General features: G+C 39.5%; 1 protein-coding gene across 1 annotated transcript in view; it reads left to right on the forward strand.

Annotated features, from left to right (window-relative positions):
* Positions 1 to 24,219, forward strand: part of LOC105085751 (small ribosomal subunit protein uS5-like) — a 33,222-nt gene extending 9,003 nt beyond the window's left edge. Inside the window, 1 exon segment of the mRNA XM_064476665.1 lies at positions 24,007 to 24,219. Coding sequence (XP_064332735.1) covers positions 24,007 to 24,219 — 213 coding nt within the window.
* The last annotated feature ends 83 nt before the right edge of the window (positions 24,220 to 24,302 follow it).

Raw genomic sequence — 24,302 nt, forward strand, 5'->3', positions numbered from 1 at the left:
CCCCATCGGCTTGCTTCTCTGATGCTGTGAATTGATGGAGCAGAAGAAAACCTACAGTTTCTAACTGGCAGGACTGTAAGTGTCAGTTACAGTCTGACTGTCAGTTACAGTTACAGTTTCTTTCTGCCTCCACCACCACTTACAATGCCTTTCGTGAGTTCAACCTCCCAAGTCAACAAAATGCAACAAATAGTTATTGTCTCTCAGAATTGTCTCAGTTTCCCATGACCACTTCCACCCAGCTGTCTGGGGAACTTTCTATTTCTAAATGAAGGCAGAAAGATGGCGGTAATGATGGAAACCAGTACTGCAGTCTTCTCAAAGGTAACACTCACACAGCGGAGAGTGTCCTATATTCTAGTTGGACACACTGTGGATCTTTCAGACCGGGACGAATATAGCGTCTGGTAAGGAATGCCTTTCCTAGCTACATTCAGATCATTTCTCTCTCTCTCTTTTTTTTAATAGACTGTTTTTCAGAGCAGTTTCAGGTTTACAGCAGAATTGAGCAGAAATACAGAGTTCGCACAGAGCCCTCCCCACCCACGCGTATAGACTCCCCTGCCCTCAACACCCCTCATCAGTGTGGCATATTTGGTACAATGGATGAACCAACACTGGCACATTATTATCAACCAAAGTCCGCAGTTTACATGAGGGTTCACTCTTGATGTTATACCTTCTATGGGGTTTTGACAAATGCGTAATGACATGTAGCCACCACCATGGCATTATACAGAATGATTTCATTGCCCTAAAAATCCCTTGTGCTCCATCTATTCATTCCTCCCTCCCTCTCTCTCCCCAGAGCCCAGGAAGCCACGCAGATCGTTTCTCTTCCATGCAACAAAATCTAGCTATGCCTTGAATTGAAGGGAGAGTTAAATCTTTTTCCCCCTTTGATGGTATAGGTTTTATCACTTCCTACTAGTTAGCAAAGTCTAAATTGAGGTTGCTCTTTAGCTACTGTTTTAAAGTGGGAGTCTCCGGGATACATATTTTAAATATGTTGCTGCGTTTGCTGTGTTTAGCAACCCGAGGGGGCAGGCATGATTGCCTTTGTTACAGTTTGCAGGACCTAGGCTCCATGTCCTTTTTTTTTGCTAACAGCATTCTGATTTCCTTTGATAACCAGCTGTTTCCCATTGGGTGTGGCCTCAGATTGGGTGTGCCCCTTAAGCAACGTGCTCTGCTCTACCCTTCGTCAAGAAATAGATATGCAAGCCAGGCTGCCCCATTCACCCTACGGGGCTTGCACCGGAGTAGAGTGAGGTGAAGATAGACATGTGGATGAATGGAATGATTGTCACTGGATGGCACTAAATTGTGTAGAGTTCTTGGTAGGCAGCATTATTGTGAAAATGGCTAATATGATGTACATGCATTCATTTTTAATATCCGTCTTCCAGCAGGAATTTCTCTAACTGGTTATAGTAGTGATTGTGAGCATCAAGTATGAGTCAAAAAATAATCTATATTCAATAGACAGAACACAAGGGATTTTTAGGGCAATGAATGATTCTGTGTGATACTGTAGTGGTGGCTACATGTCATTATGCATTTGTCCAAAACCCATAGAATGTACAACACCAAGAGTGAACCCTAATGTGAACTGTGGACTTTGGTTGATAATAATGTGTCCATGTTGGTTCATCGATTGTACCAAATATGCCACACTGATGAGGGTTTTTGAGGGCAGGGGAGTCTATATGCGTGGGTGGGGAGGGCTCTGTGCGAACTCTGTATTTTCTGCTCAATTCTGCTGTGAACTGAAACTGCTCTAAAAAAAAAAAAAAGTCTATTAATAATAATTTAAAAAGTAATAACCTGTACTTAAAAAAAAAAGACATGGAGCTTCTTCGTTACAGCAGCAGCACCCTGAGGAGACTCCCCACTGAGTCCTGCACTCTGTCCCTCAGATCTTAACTTGATACTTGTTGTTTTTATGAGAGTGGGTCTCCAACCCTCCCTTCAGTTCTCTGAGACACATTATTACCTTCCAATAAGTAAATTTCTCAAGATGGAGGCAGGATCCAGGCTCAGACTATTTCTTTCCAATGTACTGTACTGTTCGCCTTTCTATACGCAGGTAGAAGTAGGTCATGAAATTAGTTAATCTGGTTACAATCTAACTCGTATTTGTAGAGTTTGTTTCAGGAATTCTTCACTCTTTAAGCACCCATCAACTCCCTGATTGTTAGTTCTCTGATTGCCCAGAGGTGAGTTCCTTCTCCCTAATTTGATCTGCTTTCTAACAGCTAAAGAGGAAGGTAACAAAACCAAGTTATAGCATTAGTAGAACTAAATAACTGAGAAACAATAACCGCCCATTTCAGTGAAGCTTAACGAGAATATATCATGCTGTAATTCACTAGAAAGAAAAAAATACATTTTTTTACTTGACAACTGTGCACTTTATTTATATATATATTTATATATATATATATATATATATATATATACTGTTCATTGTTTCTAAGAACAGTTTAGAGCTTTAGCTTAAAAATGCATATTTTAAATTTCTCTATCAAATGCTTGAAAAAAGAAGGGATGAATACTATCTCCTCTTTCTGAGGAGAGTTTCAAGCTTCCCTTTAAGGGGACGTTAAGTGGGTATGTGAGATTATTGGTAAATCATCCATTTCTTTATTTCTTCACAAAAATTGGTGCTTAAATCATGCCATTTCCTTTTTAAGTTTCAAGCATTTACCAATGATACTCACAAATATAAGATGTTTTTGTGAGAAGTTCTTTCAGGCAACCTAAGTGAAACAGAGCTCAAATTTCACAAGCCTCATTGTCTAAGCCTTTCCTTGTCTGCGGCCGTGAACAGCAAGGCCTAAAATCAAGGACAAAGATCTCAGCTGAACAGACATTTAAATAAGAAAATGTACTTGGGTATTTTTATTTCTGTTTAGTATTTTATTTGGCAATTTATTTAGGAAGTATTTATTTATCCTCCCTAAAAAAATAACACAATCATTAGTTGCCTTGGAAGGCAAATTCCACAGAGTAACTGTTTTGTGGCATATTATAGAATTGTTATTGTATTTAGTTTTTTTTAAATTATTTTTCTATATCCTTTTCTGAGAAAGAACATGTCACCATTGGTAGGCAACTTGCGGATGACTATCTTACTACTAACAGAACGACTAATGCACATTTAATACTTGCAAACATTATCACATCTGATCTTGATGATAATAACTATAAAGAGGAAGCAAAGTGAGCAGAAGGGACCCCCACTTTATGCATGAAAACCTGAGGTTAAAATTAAATGACCTGCACGAGGTCAGGCACAAGGAATGGGAGAGCCAGAGCTCAAGTTCACCCTGTGATGCCAACATTCTTTCAACTCCATCAGGAGTTGGAAAGCATTTTCTGTAAGTGGCCAGGAAATAACTATGTTAGACCTTGAGACCAATACGCTCTGGGACAGCTATTCGACTCCACCTTTGTATCAGGAAAGTGGGCAGAGACAGTACGTGAATTACTGATTGTGGCCATGTTCCGGTAAAACTTTATTTACAACAACAGGTGCAAACTGTACTTGACCAACTCCTGAATGACACACCCTAACTACACTTAAATCTGGTTGTAACTAACACTCACTAATTGCTCATCCTGTATGGATTGTTGTGTTGGGTACTCTGATCCTAAACGAAACGTCTCTGCTGTGTTGAATGACCGGGCCCAGGAGCAGAGTCGGGAAGCAGAGAGAGGAATGAGGGACCTCATGAGGACTAAATGCACACCAGGCTTTCCAGGGAATCATCACCGTAACTGGTATAGAAGGACAGCCTTTAGTTGCTTTTTGTTTTTTAATGTTAATTTAGTTTTTTTTTTATTGAGGCATAATTGATTTATGATATTATTTGCAATATTAGTTTCAAGTATACAACATAGTGATTCAAAATTTGTACAGATTATACTCTAAAGCAACTATAAAGTATTGGCTCTCATTTCCTGTGCTGTACAAGATATTCTGCAGCGTATTTATTTTACATACAGTAGTTTGTACGCCCTAATCCTCTACCCCCATCTTGCCCTTGAGACAGCTTTAAGTTTAAGTCAGTTCTGGGGTGGGAAGGGATAAATTTGGGAGTTTGAGATTTGCAAATACTAACTACTACATATAAAAATAGATAAAAATACAAATTTCTTCTGTACAGCACAGGGAACTATATTCAGTATCTTGTAATAACGTTTAATGAAAAAGAATATGAAAATGAATATGTGTGTGTGTGTATACATATGTGTGTATGCATATATATATATATATATGCATACACACATGACTGGGACATTGTGTTGTACACCAGAAATTGACACACTGTAACTGACTGTACTTCAGTTACAAATCAATCAATCAATCAATCAGTGGTTCTCACTTTTTTGAGTCACAGACCTCTGTGAGAATCTAATGATGATCATAGCCTCTCTACTAAGAAAAACACACAAACACACAACCCAGATGTTGTACACAAACTCCAGGTGTTTGTGGTCTTTCAGCCCATTCAAGGATGCCCAAGATGTCAACAGGCCCTGATTTAAGGGTCTCAGGGTAAAATTTGTAGCTGACGTTGTAGTTGTTGAGTTGTGGTTCTACTCTAGTGAATACTTTTCAAGTAAAAACAAGTTATTTGGCATGAATCTATCCTAATAATAATTCCTATGTGTGTGTTTATGTGTGTGTAAAAGGGGACAGGTGTTAAATGTGTAGGCTATAGATTTTGATAACTTTGCCTCCAAAGTTCCTCATACATCCAGCGATTTTTCTTCCTGCCTGAGATTGTGACCAAAAATAACTCTCGGTGGCCATGTGCACACACCCCAAATGGTACGCCTGACAAGGATTTCCTCCAGCTTGTTGCTGAGACCATTACTGACAGATAATAATAATGCAGGTGATAATGATGAAGATAACAACGTGGTGGTGACATGCAAGGACTCTTGAGTCAGGCTGAGTTCACATCTCAGCTCTCTTACTACATCCAGGTGAATTTGGGCAAGTCAGGGAGATACTTTGAACCTCAGCTCCTCGTCTGTTAAGTGAGGATGACAGTTGCCGTCTTATCTTTAGTGCTGACCATGTACCAGGTTCAATACTAAGCACTTCTAAAATTATCTCTTATAATCATCACAACTGCCTTAGAGCGGTTATTCTCACCGTACAGATAAGGAAACTAAGGCACAGAGCGTCAAATTATTGCCCAAGGCCACAAAACTACCAACGGATAGAGCTGGGGGGTCTAGAACTAGGCATCTGCTCTTAATCACTACCGTTCAGTAACTCCCCAACCTTTTATTTCGTTGTGGAGATCAGTGAGATAATAGAGCTAAGTGTCTGGCACCATTTCATACCGTTTCCGTATAGATGCGCGCCGCCTGTGTCTGACTCAGTACAGTGTGCCCAGCAGCTCTGTTCAGTGGCATCACCTAACTCAGGTTGCTGAGTGTTCAGATTAGCCTGGCAGCTGCTGAAGTGTTTTAGGGACACACACCTCGTCTGCATCATTTAGAAGCTCAAACAATCCATGGCATTTTTAGCATAAAAGTGTGATCTCAAAGGAGCAAAAACAGCGACAGCAAGAAACACACGTAGCAACCACAGGAGACTCCCAAGGGAGAGTCTCGCTTCCGGTCGGCGGAGCAATGACTCACGTTGGATGGAACTGTTTCTGCAGTTTGCTGATTGCCAAAAAGCAGCTAGCCCTGTCATGAAAAGTGGGCACCAGAGGCGTTTTAACAGACTCGTGTTAACTATGAAGCCTATTCATTTCCTCGCCCAGCGAGTCATTATGCTCAGCTTTGAAGATGGGCAAAAAGCCCATGGCATAGCACGGAGACCATGGGAATTAAAATAAATGAGTGTATTTCCCCCGATTATTGGTTTAAAGGTAGTCTGGTATGGTTTTTGTTTCTTTGGTCTATTTTAGAGTAATTCTCCGTTTCAAATAGTAGCTTTTGCTAATGCCTGACAAATAATAGCTGACCAAACAAAACACAAAACAAAACAAAACAAAAATTAAAAGCCACAAACTGAGGCCAGTACTCTGAGGGTCGAGAAAAATGATCAGATTTAGCCTCGTCAGTATTCCACAAGGCTGTAACTCCTAGTCCAGCCTCATTATCTCAGAGTCCATCAAAGCACGCTGTAAATCTAAAATGCTGTCATAACTGGTTTTATTTAAGTCTTAACTGTGGTTCAACCACTCACATATGGATGGTGTATTCTGACAAAGAAAACTACGTAAGAAAAGAAAGATTCCACAAGGCACAGACATAGGGCAAAGCGATTGGGTGGATTGTAGAGAGATTAGCCAGAAAGTTGAAAATGACATATTGTCAAAGAATTCCTTAGAAAGTGCTTCTCAGCCACATAGGGCTGAATGAGCACCGTAGCTCCCATCCCTCCTTCAGGTCTCATTACCCTCCCATCTAGACTAGCCGGGCCCCCTGGTATGCTTAATTCTTCACCTGTTTATCTCAATTTGCAACCACATATTTATTGGAGTGATTGTTTGTTTAGTATCTTTCTTTTCTTCCTGCCCAGGAGTTGGTAAGCCATGGCCCATGTGCCCAATCAGGCATACCACCTGTTTTGTACAGCCTGCCACCTAAGACAGGTCTTCACACAAATAAATGATTGAAAAAATAATCAAAAGAGAGAATTATATCTTGTGGTACATGAAAATTATATAGACTCACAGATATAGAAAACAAACTTATGGTTACCAAAGGGGAAAGGGTGGGGAGGGATAAATTAAGATTTTGGGATTAACAGATACAAACTACTGTATATAAAATACATAAACAACAAGGACCTACTGTATTACACAGGGAAGTAAATTCAATATCTTGTAATAACCTATAATGGAAACAAATCTGAAAAAGAATGCATACGTGTGTGTAACTGAATCACGTTGCTGTACACCTGAAACATTGTAAATCAACTATACTTCAACAAGAAAAGAAAAAAGAAAATGATATACAATTCAAATATCAGTCCACAAATAAGGTGTTATTAGACACAGGTTCAGGTGTACATTGTCCACGCTGCCTTTGTGCGACCAGAGCAGAGCTGAGTAGCTACGACAGAGACCACAGGGCTTCAAAGCCGAAAATATTTACTATCTGTCTCTTTATAGAAAACGTTTGCCAGCCTCATCCTAGACTTTAATTTCCATTTGGATGTGAATCTGTGTTGTTTAACATCACATCCCCAGATCCCAGCAAAATACACATAACAAAAAAGTTACTCAGTGAATTTGACGGTGACTACAGGAACAAATAGCATTGGTTCTCAATCTTGGGCTATAGCCAAAATTAAGTTTGAGGGTCTTCTAATAGGTTTTCTAAGGGTTTTTGTTTTGTCAAATTCTCAGTAGGGCAAGAGGACCAGGAGACCTTATTATTTGTTTGAGATGGGATAATCAGAAGACAATAACTTCCCGAGTCACAGCTGGAGCTGCAGCCATGGACGGCCTCTTCCCACCCCAAATGGTAGTTCCAGTCTCACCGTTCGAGTTGCTCTGCAGTGATGCCTTACGCTGTCGCCATTCTTATTTTCTAGATGAGTTTCCAAGCAAATGGAAAAGAAGTTTGTGTGTGTGTGTGTGTGTGTGTGTGTGTGTGTGTGTGTGTGTGTGTGTGTGTTTGAGAGAGAGAGAAAGGAAAATCCTGCCATGTGCAACAACTTGGGTGAAACTTGAGGGCATTAAGCTAAGTGAACTAAGTCAGACAGAGAAAAAATAAATACTGTATGGTATCACTTATGTGTGGAATCTAAAAAAGACAAAATCAGAGAAACAGAGTGGTGGTTACCAGGGCATGGAGGGTGGGGGAAATGGGGAGATACTGGTCAAAGAGTATAAACTTCCAGTTATAAGATCAACAAGTTTGGGGATCTAATGTACAGTATGGTGATTAGAGCTACGAATCCTGTATCAGATATTTGATGTCGCTAAGAGAGAAATGAAAAGTTCTCATCATAAAAAAGAAACGACAACAATGGAGGTGGAGGCTGATACAATGCTGGGTTTTTGCACAGCCATTTTGCAATTTATAAATCAATCAAATCAACACATTGTACACCTTAAACTTGCCCAATCTTATATGTCAATCATATTTCAATAAAGCTGGGGGAAAAAAGAACAGAGGTCAAATAAATAGATTTTCTGACCAAAACCAAACAAAAACCCAGATATATAGTTGCTACTAGTAGACCTGTTATAAAGGAAATTCTAAATTCTTTAGGTAGAAGGAAAATTATTCTAGCCAGAAGATTGCAGTTACAGAAATGAATGAAAATCAATGAAAATGATAAATATGTGGATATACCTAAAAGAATATTGACTATATAAAACACTGATAATGCCGTGTGGGTTTACATGTGTAAATGTGTCTGTAAATATGTATTGTGTATATGTATATATATGTTCATGTGTATTTGTGTATGTATACATATGGAATGAGAGAGAGAGAAGATGAAAATTTAAAAGCAATAGCATAGAGGTTAAGAAGTTTTCTAAGGTACTTGCTTTGTTTAGGAGGAGGTAAGTCAAGGATGCTGTGTAATTCCAGAGAAAACATTTGTAAGATGATAAAATGAATATGTAGATTACCGACTCATAGAGCACCAAATCAGAAGAACCAGAGACACAGCTTGAGTGTTACTAATGGAAATAGCTCAACTGCTGTCATAAACTGCCTCAAAATCTCACTAGTCTAACACTCGCCAGTTTGGCACTGCTGATATGGTCCCATGGAAGTGAGGATGTCGGGGGATGCTCCTGGAGTTGGTCCTCAAATCGGGAGTTATTTTACAAAGACAGCATTGTGCATGTGCATGACAGGAGTCCATGTGTGTCTCCGGGAGGACCCCAGGGCCAAGAGTCTCCAGACTACTGTCAGGGAGAGGGTGCAGTGGTAGGATGCTGTGCTTAGCAAGCCCAAGGTCCTCGGTTCAATCCCCAGTACCTCCATTAAAAAAATAAATAAATAAACCTAACTACCCACCCAGTTCCCCCTCTCTCCAAAAGAACCTTTAGACTGCAGAACTCAAAGAATAGAAATGTTGCCACCTGAGCCCTTGACCAAGGGAGAAGTCCTTCCGTAAGGAAAACCTGGCTTCCAGCGGCAGGATTGGTTGACATGGACTGATTCAAGACTAGCCAGTCAGTTTCTGAGTTTGAAATTCCCTGAGCCTCTTAAATTTCGCCCCAAGCCCTGTCTCAGGGAGACAGATTTGAGCCCTGACTCCTTGCTGATAGACCTCGCAATAAAGCTCCTTCTTTTCTCAAAAACAAACAAACAAACAAATGAAACTTACAGTCTTAATTAAAGGAGCCAGATTGCTTCCATCTAGCAGGTATGCTGCCTTCAGCTCGTGGCTCCAAAGTCACCACAGAAGCAGGAGAAAGAGTGGGTGACGGGCATGGAGGATGTTACAGATCACCCCTTGGATATGTACATTACTCACACTCATATTTCAACAACTATCCCTACTTGTCTAGAAGGAGCCTGGGAAAGGCAGCTTAGCTGTGTGTCGGGGAAGAATGTGAAGCTATTTTGGAAGGCACATCATATTGTCTTTGCTGCAATAGGACAGGGGATGGAAGGCTCATGGTTACGGGAAACTTTAATCTGAATTGAAATACCGTAAGCTTATTTTGAAAATGTAATCCCCACCTTTGAAATTGTGTTTTTACAATTCTTCCTGAAAACATAAAAACAAAAGTGAAATTTTGATGGTACTGGTTTTATATTGTTACTTTGATTGTGGTCAGGTAAAAATGCATGCGAATACGGAAAAGTATAATTATCTGAACACCGGGATTCTGGCCTAGCACCCCACTTCTGTTTAACTTTGAAGAACAATCTTATTATTTTTCCCTGAACCTGTTTTTCCATCTGTAAAACGACCAGGGTAAAAACTTTCCTTTCTACTTTTCAACACTAGTAGGCTCAGGCGAGGCATATATGTAAAGAAGGAGCATTCTAAGATTCTGAAGTGCTGTTCAAATGTGTTATGATCACTTTCTTTTTTTTTTTTAACTTAATTTTTAAAATTTTTTTAAATGGGGGAAGATAATTAGGTTTGTTTGTTTGTTTGTTTATTTGTTTTGATAGAGGCACTGGGGATTGAACCCAGGACCTTGTGCGTGCTGGGCATGCACTCTACCACTGAGCTACACCCTCCCCCTATGATCACCTTTTTAATCTGATTCAGAGACAGGAGCTTTTAAATTGTTCTTTGTAGACTCATCACACTACATAGATTTGGAAAGATTTTAGAGATTACTGGAGCAATTGTATCACTTTACAGATACAAAAATTTTGATCTAGAGAGATGAACAGTGTGGCCTAAGATCACATTGTTGGCCAAGGACAGGACCAAATCTTGAAGGTCACTGTTTAAATTTCAGAGGCCCCCAGTGGAGAAATGCAATGCTTCTGGCATAAAACTCACTTTAGAAAGGTGCTAAAAATAAGTTTTAAAATTCAATTCCTTCAGATTTTAATTTAACAAATCTGAAAGAGGGCCAGCAAATCCGTATTTTTTTTTTTTTAATGGAGGTTCTGGGGATTGAACCTGGGACCCTGTGCATCCTAAGCATGTGCTCTATCACTGAGCTGTAGTCTCCCCCTGTATTTTTAAAAAATAAATCAATTGCATCATAGCACTAAGTTAGTGGCTCAAAAGGAAGTTCAGTTGCGGACTATCTTAGTCACCTCGAAGAGTGAGAACACAGATATTCCTCTTAAAATCTTCTCCTTTAAAAGACAACTCCCTGTGCTCCCTAGAGGAGCAGGAAGCCAGCCCTCTACTCATCTTTCACCGAACAGCCTAATGACACTCAGCACGTATTTAGCCAATTGACAGATTATGTGTGAAATCTGTAATGAGGCAGCTAATCTTTTTTTTAAATGGTATATTTCTACGTGCTAATATGTCCATTTTCCAGAGACTAAATGCTAGGTGACATCTCTGAATATATTTGAGTCAAGTCTTAACTTTTTTTTCCCTAGAAAGAACAGTTTAGCTAGAATAGTAATATAGCAGAAAATGAAAATATTTGCTACTTTAGGGAAAATAAATAACGTTGTAGTGATTTCTAGAAATAGAAAAAAAACAGCTGTATTAAGAGTATACACATATGTGGGATATACATCCTCTATGGTTCTCACCTATAGGAACTAGCTTATACTGTGAGCAGTTAGGTCAATCCTGGGACCTACAGCCTTATTTTAGTGAGCCAAGGAGCCGCCTTGGTGAAAATGATGGGATCTAGATCCCTTTTGTACTTGTCAGTTAGGAAAAACAAAAGGAAGTGATCCTATTTACAACAGCCAAGCCATGGAAACAGCCTAAATGTCCTTCGAAAGATGACTGGTTAAAGAAGTTGTGGTATATTTATACAATGGAATATCACTCAGCCATAAAAAATGACAACGTAATACCATTTGCAGCAACATGGATGTCCCTGGAGAATGTCATTCTAAGTGAATTAAGACAGAAAGAGAAAGAAAAATACCATACGATATCACTCATATGTGGAATCTAAAAAAAAAAAAGAAGACAACAAATGAACTTAAATATAAAACAGAAACAGACTCATAGATATAGAATACAAACTGATGGTTGCTAGAGAGGAAGGGGGTGGGAAGGGACAAACTGGGAGTTTGAAATTTGTAGACACTGACAGGTATACATAGAATAGATAAACAAGTTTATACTGTACAGCACAGGGAAATATGTACAAGATCTTGTGGTAGCTCACGGTGAAAAAGGATGTGAAAATGAATATATGTATATTCATATATGACTGAAAAACTGTGCTCTACGCCAGAAATTGACACAACATTGTAAACTGACTATAACTCAATTTAAAAAAAAAACAAACAAAGGGAAGTGATCAAGAAAGTTAGAAAGACAATCTCTAAAGGGAAGCAAGTGTTTTGCTTGGTAGGGTGGGGTTTTTGGTATTAAGGAGAAGGCTCAGGAGCTGAAACATCTTCACCTTGGGTGGGATGTGAAGGCCTGTGCTGGGACCCAGGGGCGCAAAGACTGAGAACCAGTAGTGACAATCATTGCATTTGCCTTACCTGGCTACTTTTTCCTGAACACCTAGGCAGAGATGATTTGGACCCATTTTCACTTTCATTTTTCTTCCTTTTTTGAGAGCAGAAGTAATTTTAAAAACTCTTAACTTGGGGGTCTTCTTCCCTAAGGAGGCCATGAAAAAGGGGACATTGCTGGAATAATCCTGACTTTTTTTTTCTGCCCAGGTTAGTGGCTACCAGTTAGCAGTTGTGTTGCCAGCTTTCTGCCATCTCCCTTTTAAGGAAGTAGACACAGTTTCCTCAGGTCCAGGTGTTTCAATTCGTGACCGCACGGAGGGAGCTCAGATTTCAGTGGACAGCCCTCTGCCATTTAATAGCCACACAGGCTTGCTCTTAGAATTAGATCTCAGTGCAGCTGAGCTTGGAGACTCTCCAGAATTTTTTTCTACCCTTGGATTTGCCCTGCCAAGCTTGGAGAAACAAGATTTTCAGTGGTGTTTACAGCCCCTGACCCCTGAGACTTGACCTGAGGGGCAAGGGGAGTCCTGGCAAGGCCCTTGAGGCTGGCCCAGACTTATGTTAACCCAGACTACCAGGGTTCAAATCCTGCTCTGCTGTTTACGAGCTGTGAGACCTTAGACAACTTACTCCGGCTCTGGGCTCAGTTTCCTGGGAACATAAAAGTACCTCCCTTGCACTGTTGTTTTAGGAGTGAATGAAGTGACCCCTGGGAAGTGCTACTTAGAACAGAGCCTGGCACCTAGTATGAACTATAGTGGGAGGGCGCACTCACCACCTTTGCAAATATTCTTATTTATTTATTGATGTATAGTTGATGTACAATATTGTATGAGTTACAGGTGTACAATATAATGATTCACAATTTTATAGGCTGTATATAGTTACTATACAATATTAGCTCTAGTCCCTGTGTTGTACAGTATACCACTGTAGCTTAGTTTATACGTAATCGTTTGCCACTTCTTAATCCCCTACCCCTATATTTTGCAAATATTCTTTTGTCCACTCAGGAACTCAGGAGGGTATTGGGGTCAAGTTGTGGGTTTCAAGAAGCCATTATGACTTGGGTGAGAGAAACCTCAGTGATACTAGCGTGGGTGAAAGAATGACTAACTTCTTCAGACGTTTTCTCAGGAAGACCCAAAGACCATGCAGAACCCGGGGAGTGAGGAAAGTCTCCCCCCTCAACTGGATTTCCCATCGGCCTGTTGGGATAGGGACTGGAAATCAGACATGACTTGATTCAAAGGAAATGAAGATGTGAAAGAAAATTCATATCCTGTGTATATGCATTTGCCTCCGCTTAGATATTTTTAAGTATATAGTTGTGTGAATGTACATGTGATCACATACATTTTTGCTTGTGTGCTTGTGCATATGAGGAGATGTACATGTATTTAAATGAAGAAAACTATTCTATTCAAAGTGACCATAAAAGTGTTATCTAGCTGTCAACTTTACCTCACATAACAGCCAGTTCCTGGAACCATTTCCTGGAACCATTTCCCCAACTGTTAGCACAATGATGTGTATGTTGTATGTGCCATTAAACTTCAGAGTAAATGGCTTACAAAGTGTAAATCATGATCACAACACACCACAGAAACCATTTATCTTTCTCTACCCATGTGTCATCACCCCACTCCCATCACTTAGGTCTTCCACCTTTCCCATCGTAAAGTTAAGACTAGTAATAGTAACAATAATAATGATATTGGAGCTGTGGCTACTAGAAAGAAAAGAATCAGCTTGTGATACAGTGCAGGCTGGGACAGGGCAAGACATCCAGGCATAGGAAGGAGAGTGATGGCGAATGAAAAGAACATTGTGTTTCCTGTCCTGTCCTGTCTGCTAAGCAAGGCAGCTGCAGTGCAAAATATTTAGCTTTTCCTTCTTTAAGGAAAAGCAAGCTGCAGGAATCATGCTCCCTGACTTTGAACTACAATACAAAGCTATAATAATTGAAACAGTGTGGTACTGACACAAACACAGGCACAATAGAACAGAATAGAGAAATAAGCCCACACATTTATGGTCAATTAGAAAGCAAGAATATTCAATGGAGACAATTTTTTTTTGATCCATCTTCTAAAGCAAATGAAATAAAAGCAAAAATAAGCAAATGGGGCTTAATTAAACTTAAAAGCTTTTGCACAGCAAAGGAAATCATGAACAAAACAGAAAAGACAACCTACAGAATGGGAGAAAATCTTTGCAAATGATACGACCAATAAGGGTTACTATCCAACATATATAAACAGCTCATGCAACTCAGCATTAAAAAAAAAAACCTGATTAAAAAATGGGCAGAAGAACTGAATAGATATTTTTCCAAAGAGGAAATGCAGGGGGCTAACAGGCACATGAAAAGATGCTCAACACCACTAATCATCAGGGAAATGCAAGTCAAAACCACAATGAGATGTTGCCTCATACAAGTCAGAATGGCTATTATCAAAAAGAACACAAATAACAAATGTTGGTAAGGATGTGGAGAAAAGGGAATCCTCATACAATGTTGGTAGGAATGTAAATTGGTGCAGCCACCTTGGAAAAGAGTATAGAGGTTTCTCAAAAAACTGAAAATAGAACTACCATATGATCCAGTAATTCCACTCCTGTGTATACATTCCAAAGAAAATGAAAACACTAATTCAGAAAGATACATGCATCCCAATGTTTATAGCAGCATTAGCATTATTTGCAATAGCCAATATATGAAAGCAACTTAAGTATCCATCACTGGATGAATGGATAAAGAAGATGTGGTATATGTATACAATGGAATACTACTCGGCCATAAAAAAGAATGGACTTTTGCCATTTGTAGCAACATAGATGGACTTGGAGGGCATTATGATAAGTGAAATAAGTCAGACAGTGAAAGGTAAATACCATATGACATCACTTATATGTGGAATCTAAACAATACAACAAACATGTTGATATAACATAGAAGAAGCAGATTCACAGATACAGACAACAAACCAGTGGTTACCAGTGGGGAGAGGCAAGGGGGGCAATATAATGGTAGAGGATTAAGAGGTTAAAAACTATTTTGTATAAAATAAGCAACAAGGATATAATGAATAACACAGGGAATATAGCCAATATTTTATAATAAGTATATGTAGAGTAGAACCTTAAAAAATTTTGAATCACTATACTGTACACCTGTAACTTAGATAATATTGTACATCAACTATACTTCAATAAAAAATTGTAGAATTTTTTTAAAAAGTAGCAAATTATTTAAAAAAATCTGCCACCCTTCATGCCAAGGCTGGATACCAGCTCACATCTATTTGGGGAAATACGGGATGGATGCTAAATAGACATCCTGTTATGGACATCTTGTAATTTCCAGGTGAGGAAATGGAAACATAAAGCTGAGTGACTTCAAGCCACCCATTTACCAAAAAGGAATTCAACTCCAGTTTTCACAGACAGCAAAGCTTAAGATCTTTCTTTCTACTGTACTGTCTTTAGAGAGGCAATAATGAACACCAGCATAAAATCTGGAAGACCTTCCAAGAATGGTCAGAATTCCAAAGGTATTCATTTCATCACTCAATGTCAATGTTAATTTACACTTTCCTCCATGCTCACATCAGGCAAATATCCACAGTCTGTTTAAAACAACTCTATTTCTTCACAAGCCCCTTCTTGTTATTTTGGTGTATTAAGGAGGAGTCCAGTATGTTCTGTGAGGGATTTCCTTTGAGGAAAGCTGTCCACACGACCTTGCCACCCTGACCACAGCTGATCGGACCAAGATGGACTCCCGACCGAGCCTCCAGCTAACAAGGTGGTCTGGTTCCAAAGTAGAGATGGTGGTTGACTGATTTCACCAGTCTCTGTCTCTGCATTTTAAGATAGTATATGTTAGTTAATAGGGGAACTGGAGTTGAAAGACAGACATGACAGTAAGGAGAAGCCAGGAGTTATCAGAAGTCACAAAATGGTCAGAGCAATGAGGGGGCGGAGTCTAGGAGGGAGAGGACCAAGAGGTTAGTTGGGAGTGGAAGGAACACAAGGATGAAGAGAGAACACAGGGTCATGATAAGGCCAGCATGTTCAGGCTGGGAGCCGGCGGGGCATCAGGGTGGGCTGCAAGGAAAAACACACACATAATTGGGTCACTGCAGGTGTAGTTCCTCCTGTGAGGCCTGGGTGGTTCCTAGTGATGGTTTCCTGCCTTCTGCAATTCCCTTTACATCCTTATAGCAAAGCCCTGTGAGCCGAATGAAAAAACCCCGGGGGTGTTTCTGTTCTCTGCACCTTGGTCAAGTGCAATACATTGGCTTACAATTTTATATAAGACACCTACAAAAATCTAAATGACAATTTACTGCTCAAGCTGCTTCTATCTTTGAATAATTCTCTGGCAAAAGTGGATTTTGAAAACCCAAAATTTCAAAGTACATTAACATAGACAAAAAGCACTTTAATTGGGTAACTATCAGATTCCACTATCTAAATGAATTTCCCACTCCATTAAAATAACAATGCCTTAAACTTCAAAGCAAGCTCAGCCCAGTTGTTTACCCTGCCGCTCCAAGTACGTCTGTAAGAGGTCTAGATCTTTTGTTAGACATGTGTGACTGAGCTCAATTTGTCTTTGTTCCTTTTACAAGTCTTGATTCACGGAGAACGGGAATGCTTTGAATCTGCGTCCTAACACAATACCTGTGCGAAGAAACGTCTAGTCCTGACCAGGCACAAATACACGGGACACACAAATGAATGTGAAGATGTGAAGAGGAGGTTAGAGGAAACTGGAATACCAAAATGCTCCAAGGGAATTGTGGAGTGTTTGTGAAAATATGCAGTGCATTTTGAAATGCAGATGTCTCAGAAACTGGAAATGTAATCACAGGAATGAAAACTGTCTTTAATAAATCTTCTTAATTAAAATCTATTGTTCAGAAAAAATGTGTAAATCCTCCTCCAATATTAGAAACAGGAGCTAGAGGTGGGGAAAGTATGCATTCATTCAAATTGCAGCAAAGAATTATTATTAAGAGTTTTTGATTATATCACTTTGTTCTCCTTGTTTTTATTGCTGTTTTTTTAGAACTGAAGAAGTGGTATTCTGGTAGACTGAACATAAATTATTTGCCATTATGGTACCCAATGAGGCGAAAATATAAGAGACTTGTAACACAAAAGTATATCAAATTATTGATAGGGGGAGAGAGAGTCGCTGTCAAAATACATGAATTTTTTTGTTTCTTTCTTTTCTTTTTTTTTCTTTTTCATTTGCAAGGGCTTTGGGTGTTCCTCCAACTCAAAAGACTCAAAACCAATTACAAGAAAGAAGCCTAGCCTAACCTTCCTCCCAGTGTTCAAATCTCCTCTATGAGATCCAAGCAGAAGGTTTAAGAATGAAAATGTCTACACGATTGCATTTATGAAAAAACTATTGGTCTTCAACTGTCATTAAACTTTAAAAGCACTGGGCCTTTCAGTTAAACCAGTGCACTTCGGCGTAACTGTCATAACACGTCAATACGGTGAAATACACTAATTTCATAAGCGGGTGAGCTGCGGCAGGCTAGGCTGAGCGCTGTCTTGGGCGAAGCCCTCGGCGCGTAATCCGGCACTGAAGACCCTCCGCTCACCGCCTCCAGGCAGTCAGGAGTGGGAACGGCCCACGGTCGTGCACAAGGAGGTTGTAAAGAATTGCGCACCGTGAATCCCCTTAGTTTGCAGTACCTCCTCTCGGTGATACCTTGCACTGGGCAGTGTCCCAGGCAAAGGGTGGCTGTCGCTGCCCTCCCAGGGGAGAGCGCCAAGTGACCTACCCCTCCTGCAGTAATCGCGCACTCAGGGCTCAACTACTGAAGACCTTCTAGTCTTGTTTAGATGAACACTTTGGTGGCTGCTTATTTTATTCTTGTCTGACAATGAGTTTCCTTCACCGATTGCAGGTGACTCGCAGACTGCGGGCGGGGGCGCACGCTTTTCTCCTCTTATGGATTCAGAGTCCCGTAGGCTGTTCTGGGTTATTCTGTGAGCATGTGAATGCTGTGGGCTTTTGTGCAAACTGTGAAGTGGGGCTCGGTGTGTACGAGGACGGTGGTAGGGGATGATATTCTCAGTGCTTCCAGTAATCTCTGAAGTCTTGTTCCTGACTATGTGGGCCAGCGTCCTGGGACGCTTGTTAGAAATGCAGACTCTCAGGCCCCCGCCCAGACCCACTGACCCAGATACTGCGCTAAACATAGAGTCTGGGTGCTGAGTATACACATTGAAGTTTGACATGCACTGCTCTAAGGGAAAATATATTTGTTCTTTTCTACTAGAAAGTACAGTTTCCATGAGACGTATTAAGACTGCAAACAATTGTATGTATATATGTATCTTTGTTGTAAAAATATTAAATAAGGAATATTCATTTAAAAATAAAAATGTGAATACTTAGGGCAAATGTTAGTCTAGGAATTTCTTTTCCCCATAAAACATGAGAAATCAAAATTTCCTACCTTATAAAATTTGTTTCCTCTCAAGGAAATGGAACCAAATTGCAAAGCATGTAAGGAAATGGGGTGGTCGGTATCGCCCAGACTGCGGTTTTATAGGTGCCCAAGCTAAAAGGTGTACTGAGCAAATGATTTCCTTGGAGGCAGAGATGAGGTCTGGGGAGGAACTCAGGGAGGGGTCTCCGTTGGTTCCAGGTGCTGGACTCACGCTTCTTAGCATCTTCCACTGAGACCCTGGGGTTTCTCAGTTGGTGGCCAGCCCATTGAGAAAAAATAAGAACTGTGCAAAACAACTTCATGCTGACCATGATTAATGGCAGTCTGTATTTGCTACAGATTTGTGCGCCAAAAATGTCTTCTCTTCCCACTGCCGAGCTGTGAGCCAGTTGGCAGCTGTTTTTCCCCCCAGAGGTGGGTGCGCGACAGGAGCGGAGTTATTCCCACATGAAAACAGTCTCAGGAGGTGGTATGGGATGCATCAGACTGCTGTACTCTATGGAGTCAACTGATATTTTTTAAGGATTAGGGAAAATAAGATGATTAAAATACCATAACATATGAATCTTTTAAAGTGTGGATTTAATATGTACACAGATACACTGATCCTTCATAACTAAGGCATACATTTCCAAATAAAGATGACTCTTTACTAAGCGTAAACACCATTTAAACAATCTGGATTATATTAAGCTATCAATGATACAGAGTTAAGTGTAAGAAAGAGAACAGGCCCCAAATTAAACAGCTTGTGAATTTTTACTGCATATTGATGTGTGTATCATCGTTCAACTGCCATACAAGACGAGAAGAAAAGAATGTCTTATTTCTAAGATTCCCCTACCTTCAAGTTTCTTTGCATAGTATTTTTTAAAATTTCTAACTTATTGTAGAAAGTAAACTAAAATTTCAGAAATACTTGTGGTTTATTGCACAATCTAAAATAATTTTATAAACAGTTAAAAACACATGAGAACATATATTTTTCACATCAAATTCACCACTTTACAAGAAGTATTGAAATACCATATAAAACAACCCAGAAGACCCTTTTCTTTGGTTACCCACATTTTCTTCATTTAAAACATTGGTAGTGTTAAAATCTTAGGTTTCTTGATAACTCAGTTAGAAAGAAGTCACAGTGATGGTGTTTTGATTCATGTAGACATGACATCTCAGTGATGAAGCTTTTTAATCTTATTCATTCATCATTCAACAAATATTTATTGAGCACCTAATATGTGGCAAGCACTGTTTAGTGAACAAAACAAAAACTCTTGTCTGCATAGTTATATCACAGAAATAAGTACCTAATTGAGAAGTATATACACAGAATCATCACCAATTGAAAAAAAAACAGCAAAAAAGGAAAAATAATGTTTCTAGGCACATTAAGTAAAAAGTGAGAAATACAGAATTTCAGTGGGGGATGGGTGTTACATGATTTTATTCTGGTTTATGGTATTTTAAAAATTAACCTTTAAAGACGGAGGTGAGAAATATTTAATGTAAATTAGAAACATGTGAATAAACTTTTCTTGGAGCATCATTCTTTTTCATGGACTAGCTATGAAACGTCACATGAGATAATTACTAGATTACAGGCAGTAATGCATATAAAAACCCTTATATATGTATGGTATGCATGCATGTGTGTGTTTCATATTATGCAGTAAATTCATTCCTGCAGAGTTTCATGTGTCAAAGTCTGAGAAATACAAATATTTAAATATTTGAAGAGGAAAACTCATTATTTAAAGAAATACTGATGTGAATTATTTTCCAAACTGAAAAATGTTTTTCCTCTTGCAAATTAAATAAGTAATTGAAATTTTGCAACTTTGGCTTTTTGAGTGCGGACTGGTTTGAAAGTTGTACAGAAAAGTACACGTGACTATCTGAACACAGAGGGACCATAAATAAAAACCAAACCCATTGTGGGCTTTGCAGCAAAATCATACCAAACCGATCAGCTTATTTGAACGGATGATGAGAGGCATTTTTAGTTGAACTTGTATATTTTCTATTTAAAAAAAACCTTATTATCTTAGTTCTCCTAAGAGCTAACATATTTACAATGTACACTGACTATGTATATGTGACTTACCTACTACAGAATAAGATAAAAAGATCTCTAAAATGTACTCTTTTATTTGTTGTCCGTATTCTAAAATTAAATCTTAAGCAAGTTAAATAACAAAACTGCAAAGATTTGGAATAAAACTTGTCTATACAGATCTCCAAAAGTAAGCCCCAAAAAATGACACAGCAAAAGGGAGAGAAATTGCAAGGAGGGTGAGTTCTTCATTTATGAAAATGTAATGATTGTTTCCCATTCTTTTCATTGATCCTATTCTATTTTTTTTTCACAAATACAATAATAAACCATTTCTGTTAAAAATAAGTAACATGGTAAGAAAGAAATTGCATCAGCCGAGGTAACTGGGAGGACTTTTACAAGATATGCAGAAAACAATCACAGTGTGGGAGTCATTTAAACTTTAAAATCTGTAAGAAGGAATGTCGAAAGTGCTGATTAAGGATTTGCTGACATTTTGTATCGGGATTCCTGTTTGTGCGAGGGGAGTCACACGTCTCTGAAGGAGATCATAAGCACTCATCTGAAATTTGTATTATTGAAAGTTCTCTGCTTTTCTCTCTTTTTTTTTTTTCCTCTTTAGGATTATCTTAAGGAAAAACAAAAAGCATTTTAGGTAACATCACTGAAAAATAAACCTGTAAACTGAAAGAACTCGGTACCTTTACAATAATGAAAATTTAATGATGTGAGAAAAAGATCTTTTAGAGTGTGAGAGAAAGAAAATTACTAGTAATGTTTTTTTATAGTTTAACACATTATTGAGTGTTATTTTTCAATTTAATGACTTCATTAGGGTGGGTAGATGCCTATTTTTCTAAACTATCTACTCTTAAAATACATACATATATATACATACATATATATGGATTTTTTTTATTGTTTGGCTAAGCAAACTGAATAGTCCTGAACGTACAGACACCTGATCTCTGCTGTGAGTGGCAGATAGACAATCCTGATTCCTGTCTGCTTAGACTGGTTTTTTAAAAAGTATCAATTAATAGTTTCTTGCATTGTACATGTTACGTCGTGTATACTTCCCACCCCAGGGCTAGTGTAACCAAATATTTTGTAGACCTGTGTTGCTTCCAGGTAGTTCACACCCTCCCACTACACTTACCAGTGAGCTCCTCCCTTTTATTTAATAGGGTTTATTTTCCTAGATTTTGCAATGCAAGAATCACCCCATGCTTGAGTTGGTGCCCAGAGTTACTATTTGCTCCAAATAGAGGAGTTAGGGGATAGTTATAAGGATATAAAAACATACAGAAAAATGTATTCTACATTTTGTAGGGCACAGGCCCTTTAAGGGGGGCGGAAAGTGGGACTAAGGAATATACTGAGTCCATCTACATCAGGATGTTCGTTCTTCAGTTGCTGTTATCAGAATTTTTAAAAAATCTCAGATTTAGTGATATATCCTATCTGATGTAAAGTCAAATTGAGTAGAAAATGTTGGGGTTTTTTAAAGAAGTAAGTATAACTAGAACAATGATTTTTTTTTTTTCCAGAAGAATGACTGGCAAAAGGGAGGACCCTATAAGATATCTAGAATCTTACAAAATAGGATTTAAATATATGCCTTGGTGGTGTGAATACAACCTGAGGGTGTAAAACTGTTTTGATTTCCTGCACGTTGCTTTCCATTGATTTTGAAGCTTAACGTTTCTATTATAATTTCACACCTACTTTGGCACAATTTACAGGAAGAAGTGGCATGATATGTATATTTTATTTCTCCTCCTATGTTTTACATCTTAAAACTTGTTGATGTACTTCAATTCTAAATTTTAAAATACAGTTTTAAAAGTCACAATATTTCACAAAAATCATTCACGATTCAGATGGCATTTTATTAATGTCAAATAAGGACAAGTGTATAGTTCCAGACCTAAATTATTGGTTTTCAATTTGGGGCCAGAAGAAATGATACAAATAATAGAATGTTGAAATATTAAATGTTTTTGATTCTTTAAAGAAAATATAAGTAAGCTTTGACAATATCTTACACAAAGGAGTTATGGTCATGTACATAAAACTTTGTATTTTAAGATTAGTAATGATGCTAAGATTTGCAAGGATAGCAAAAAATTTAAAAAGCTGTAGTGCAGAAATTACTAAAGAATGTACAACTTGATAAAATTTGAGATTCAAATTAAGAGCATCATAATATCAAATACCAAGACTTAACATTACAATTCATTAATCCATTATAATTCATTAGTCAAATGTCCCAAGGAGAGGGCAGAATGTACAATGAGTGTTTTCTGAAAATGAATTGCTAAAAATTAGTCGAGTCTGAAAAGACTTCAGAATTGGAGGCTCCAGCTGGGTTTAAAAGGATGGGGGAAGGGATTTGACTCACTATTAAATATGTGAAGCACCATTAAAAAAAATAAAACCCACGAATGTCTCATCAGTTCCCACTGCCTCAGGCCCACTCTGACTCTTGTCTTAAGTGTTTTTTTCCTTTGTAAAGATGAGATTTAGGAACATGCACACAGGACGTTTTGCACTGATTTAGGCCACTTGGGAAAAAACATGGTTCAGAGCAGGATTTCAAATTGTTGCACTAAACAGAATAACATTTGCAGTCATGGCACCGTTCCACAATAATTTTAAACGATTTCATTTTACTTATCATGGCAAGCCATTATCTGATCATATTTGACCTACATATTAATATTTTCATTATTATTCAAGCCCTTTTTGCTCTGTACAAACAAATTGTCAGTCCTGTTCACTGAGAGATTATTTATTTACTCTGGAAATATCTGGAATTCTTTCACCCTATCTTTCCGCCGGGACTCTCCACCGCCGCCCCCCACACCCCGCCCCGTATTGATATTAATGTCTGGGGGAGGGGGATACAAAAACGTGTGCTAGAAAGAGGCCCCTCTTAATGGTATACTACGGAAGAAGTAGAAAAACAAAGAGAAAAAAAGAAAATGATAATTGTTTTCTCTAAGGCTATTATCTAATGCGAAAGCAAACAGTCAGCCTGGAAATCAGCTAACAGAAGGGGATTAGAGAGGAGATCTGAGAGTGGCTTGATTTCTAGCAGAGCTGTCGCTCCAGCCAGTGAGGAGACACAGGCAGGGCAGCCAGGAGCGCTCCAGATGGCCGGGGAAAGTGGTCGTCTTGGGTTACTGCAGGGCACTCGGGCCGCTGGCGAGCAGGCGGCCCGGGAAGGCATCATTAGGGAGCCAGCCCCGCGTCCAGCCCGCACGGGAGAGGGCGAGGCCAGGAGGGAGGCCGCCCGCCCGCGCGCCCTAGCGAGCCGGGCCTGCCCATTGTTAACATATACTTGACCTCCGTGACCCCTGCACGACGCAGATGTCTCCCACCTCCACCTCCCCACCCGCCCCCGCCCCGCCGCGGGCCCTCCCCCCCCTGCACCTGGTGGCGGCCGCGCCGCCGCCTCCCTCCCGAGCGGCCGCGGCGCCCCGGGCGCGGGCGCGCGCCGGAGCCGGCCTGGTGCGGGCGCTGTCGGCGTACAGCGCGCGGCGCTCCTGCTCCCCGGCGGCCGCCCGGCCGCCCTGCAGATAAATGCGTCGCCTTCCTCGAGAGTGAGCAAGGGCGGGCGAGGCAGACGCAGACGCCGCCTGTGACAGTGGCAATTCCCTGCGCCC

The sequence above is a fragment of the Camelus dromedarius genome, chromosome 20 (assembly GCF_036321535.1).
Source record: "Camelus dromedarius isolate mCamDro1 chromosome 20, mCamDro1.pat, whole genome shotgun sequence".
NCBI classification, from domain to species: Eukaryota; Metazoa; Chordata; class Mammalia; order Artiodactyla; family Camelidae; genus Camelus; species Camelus dromedarius.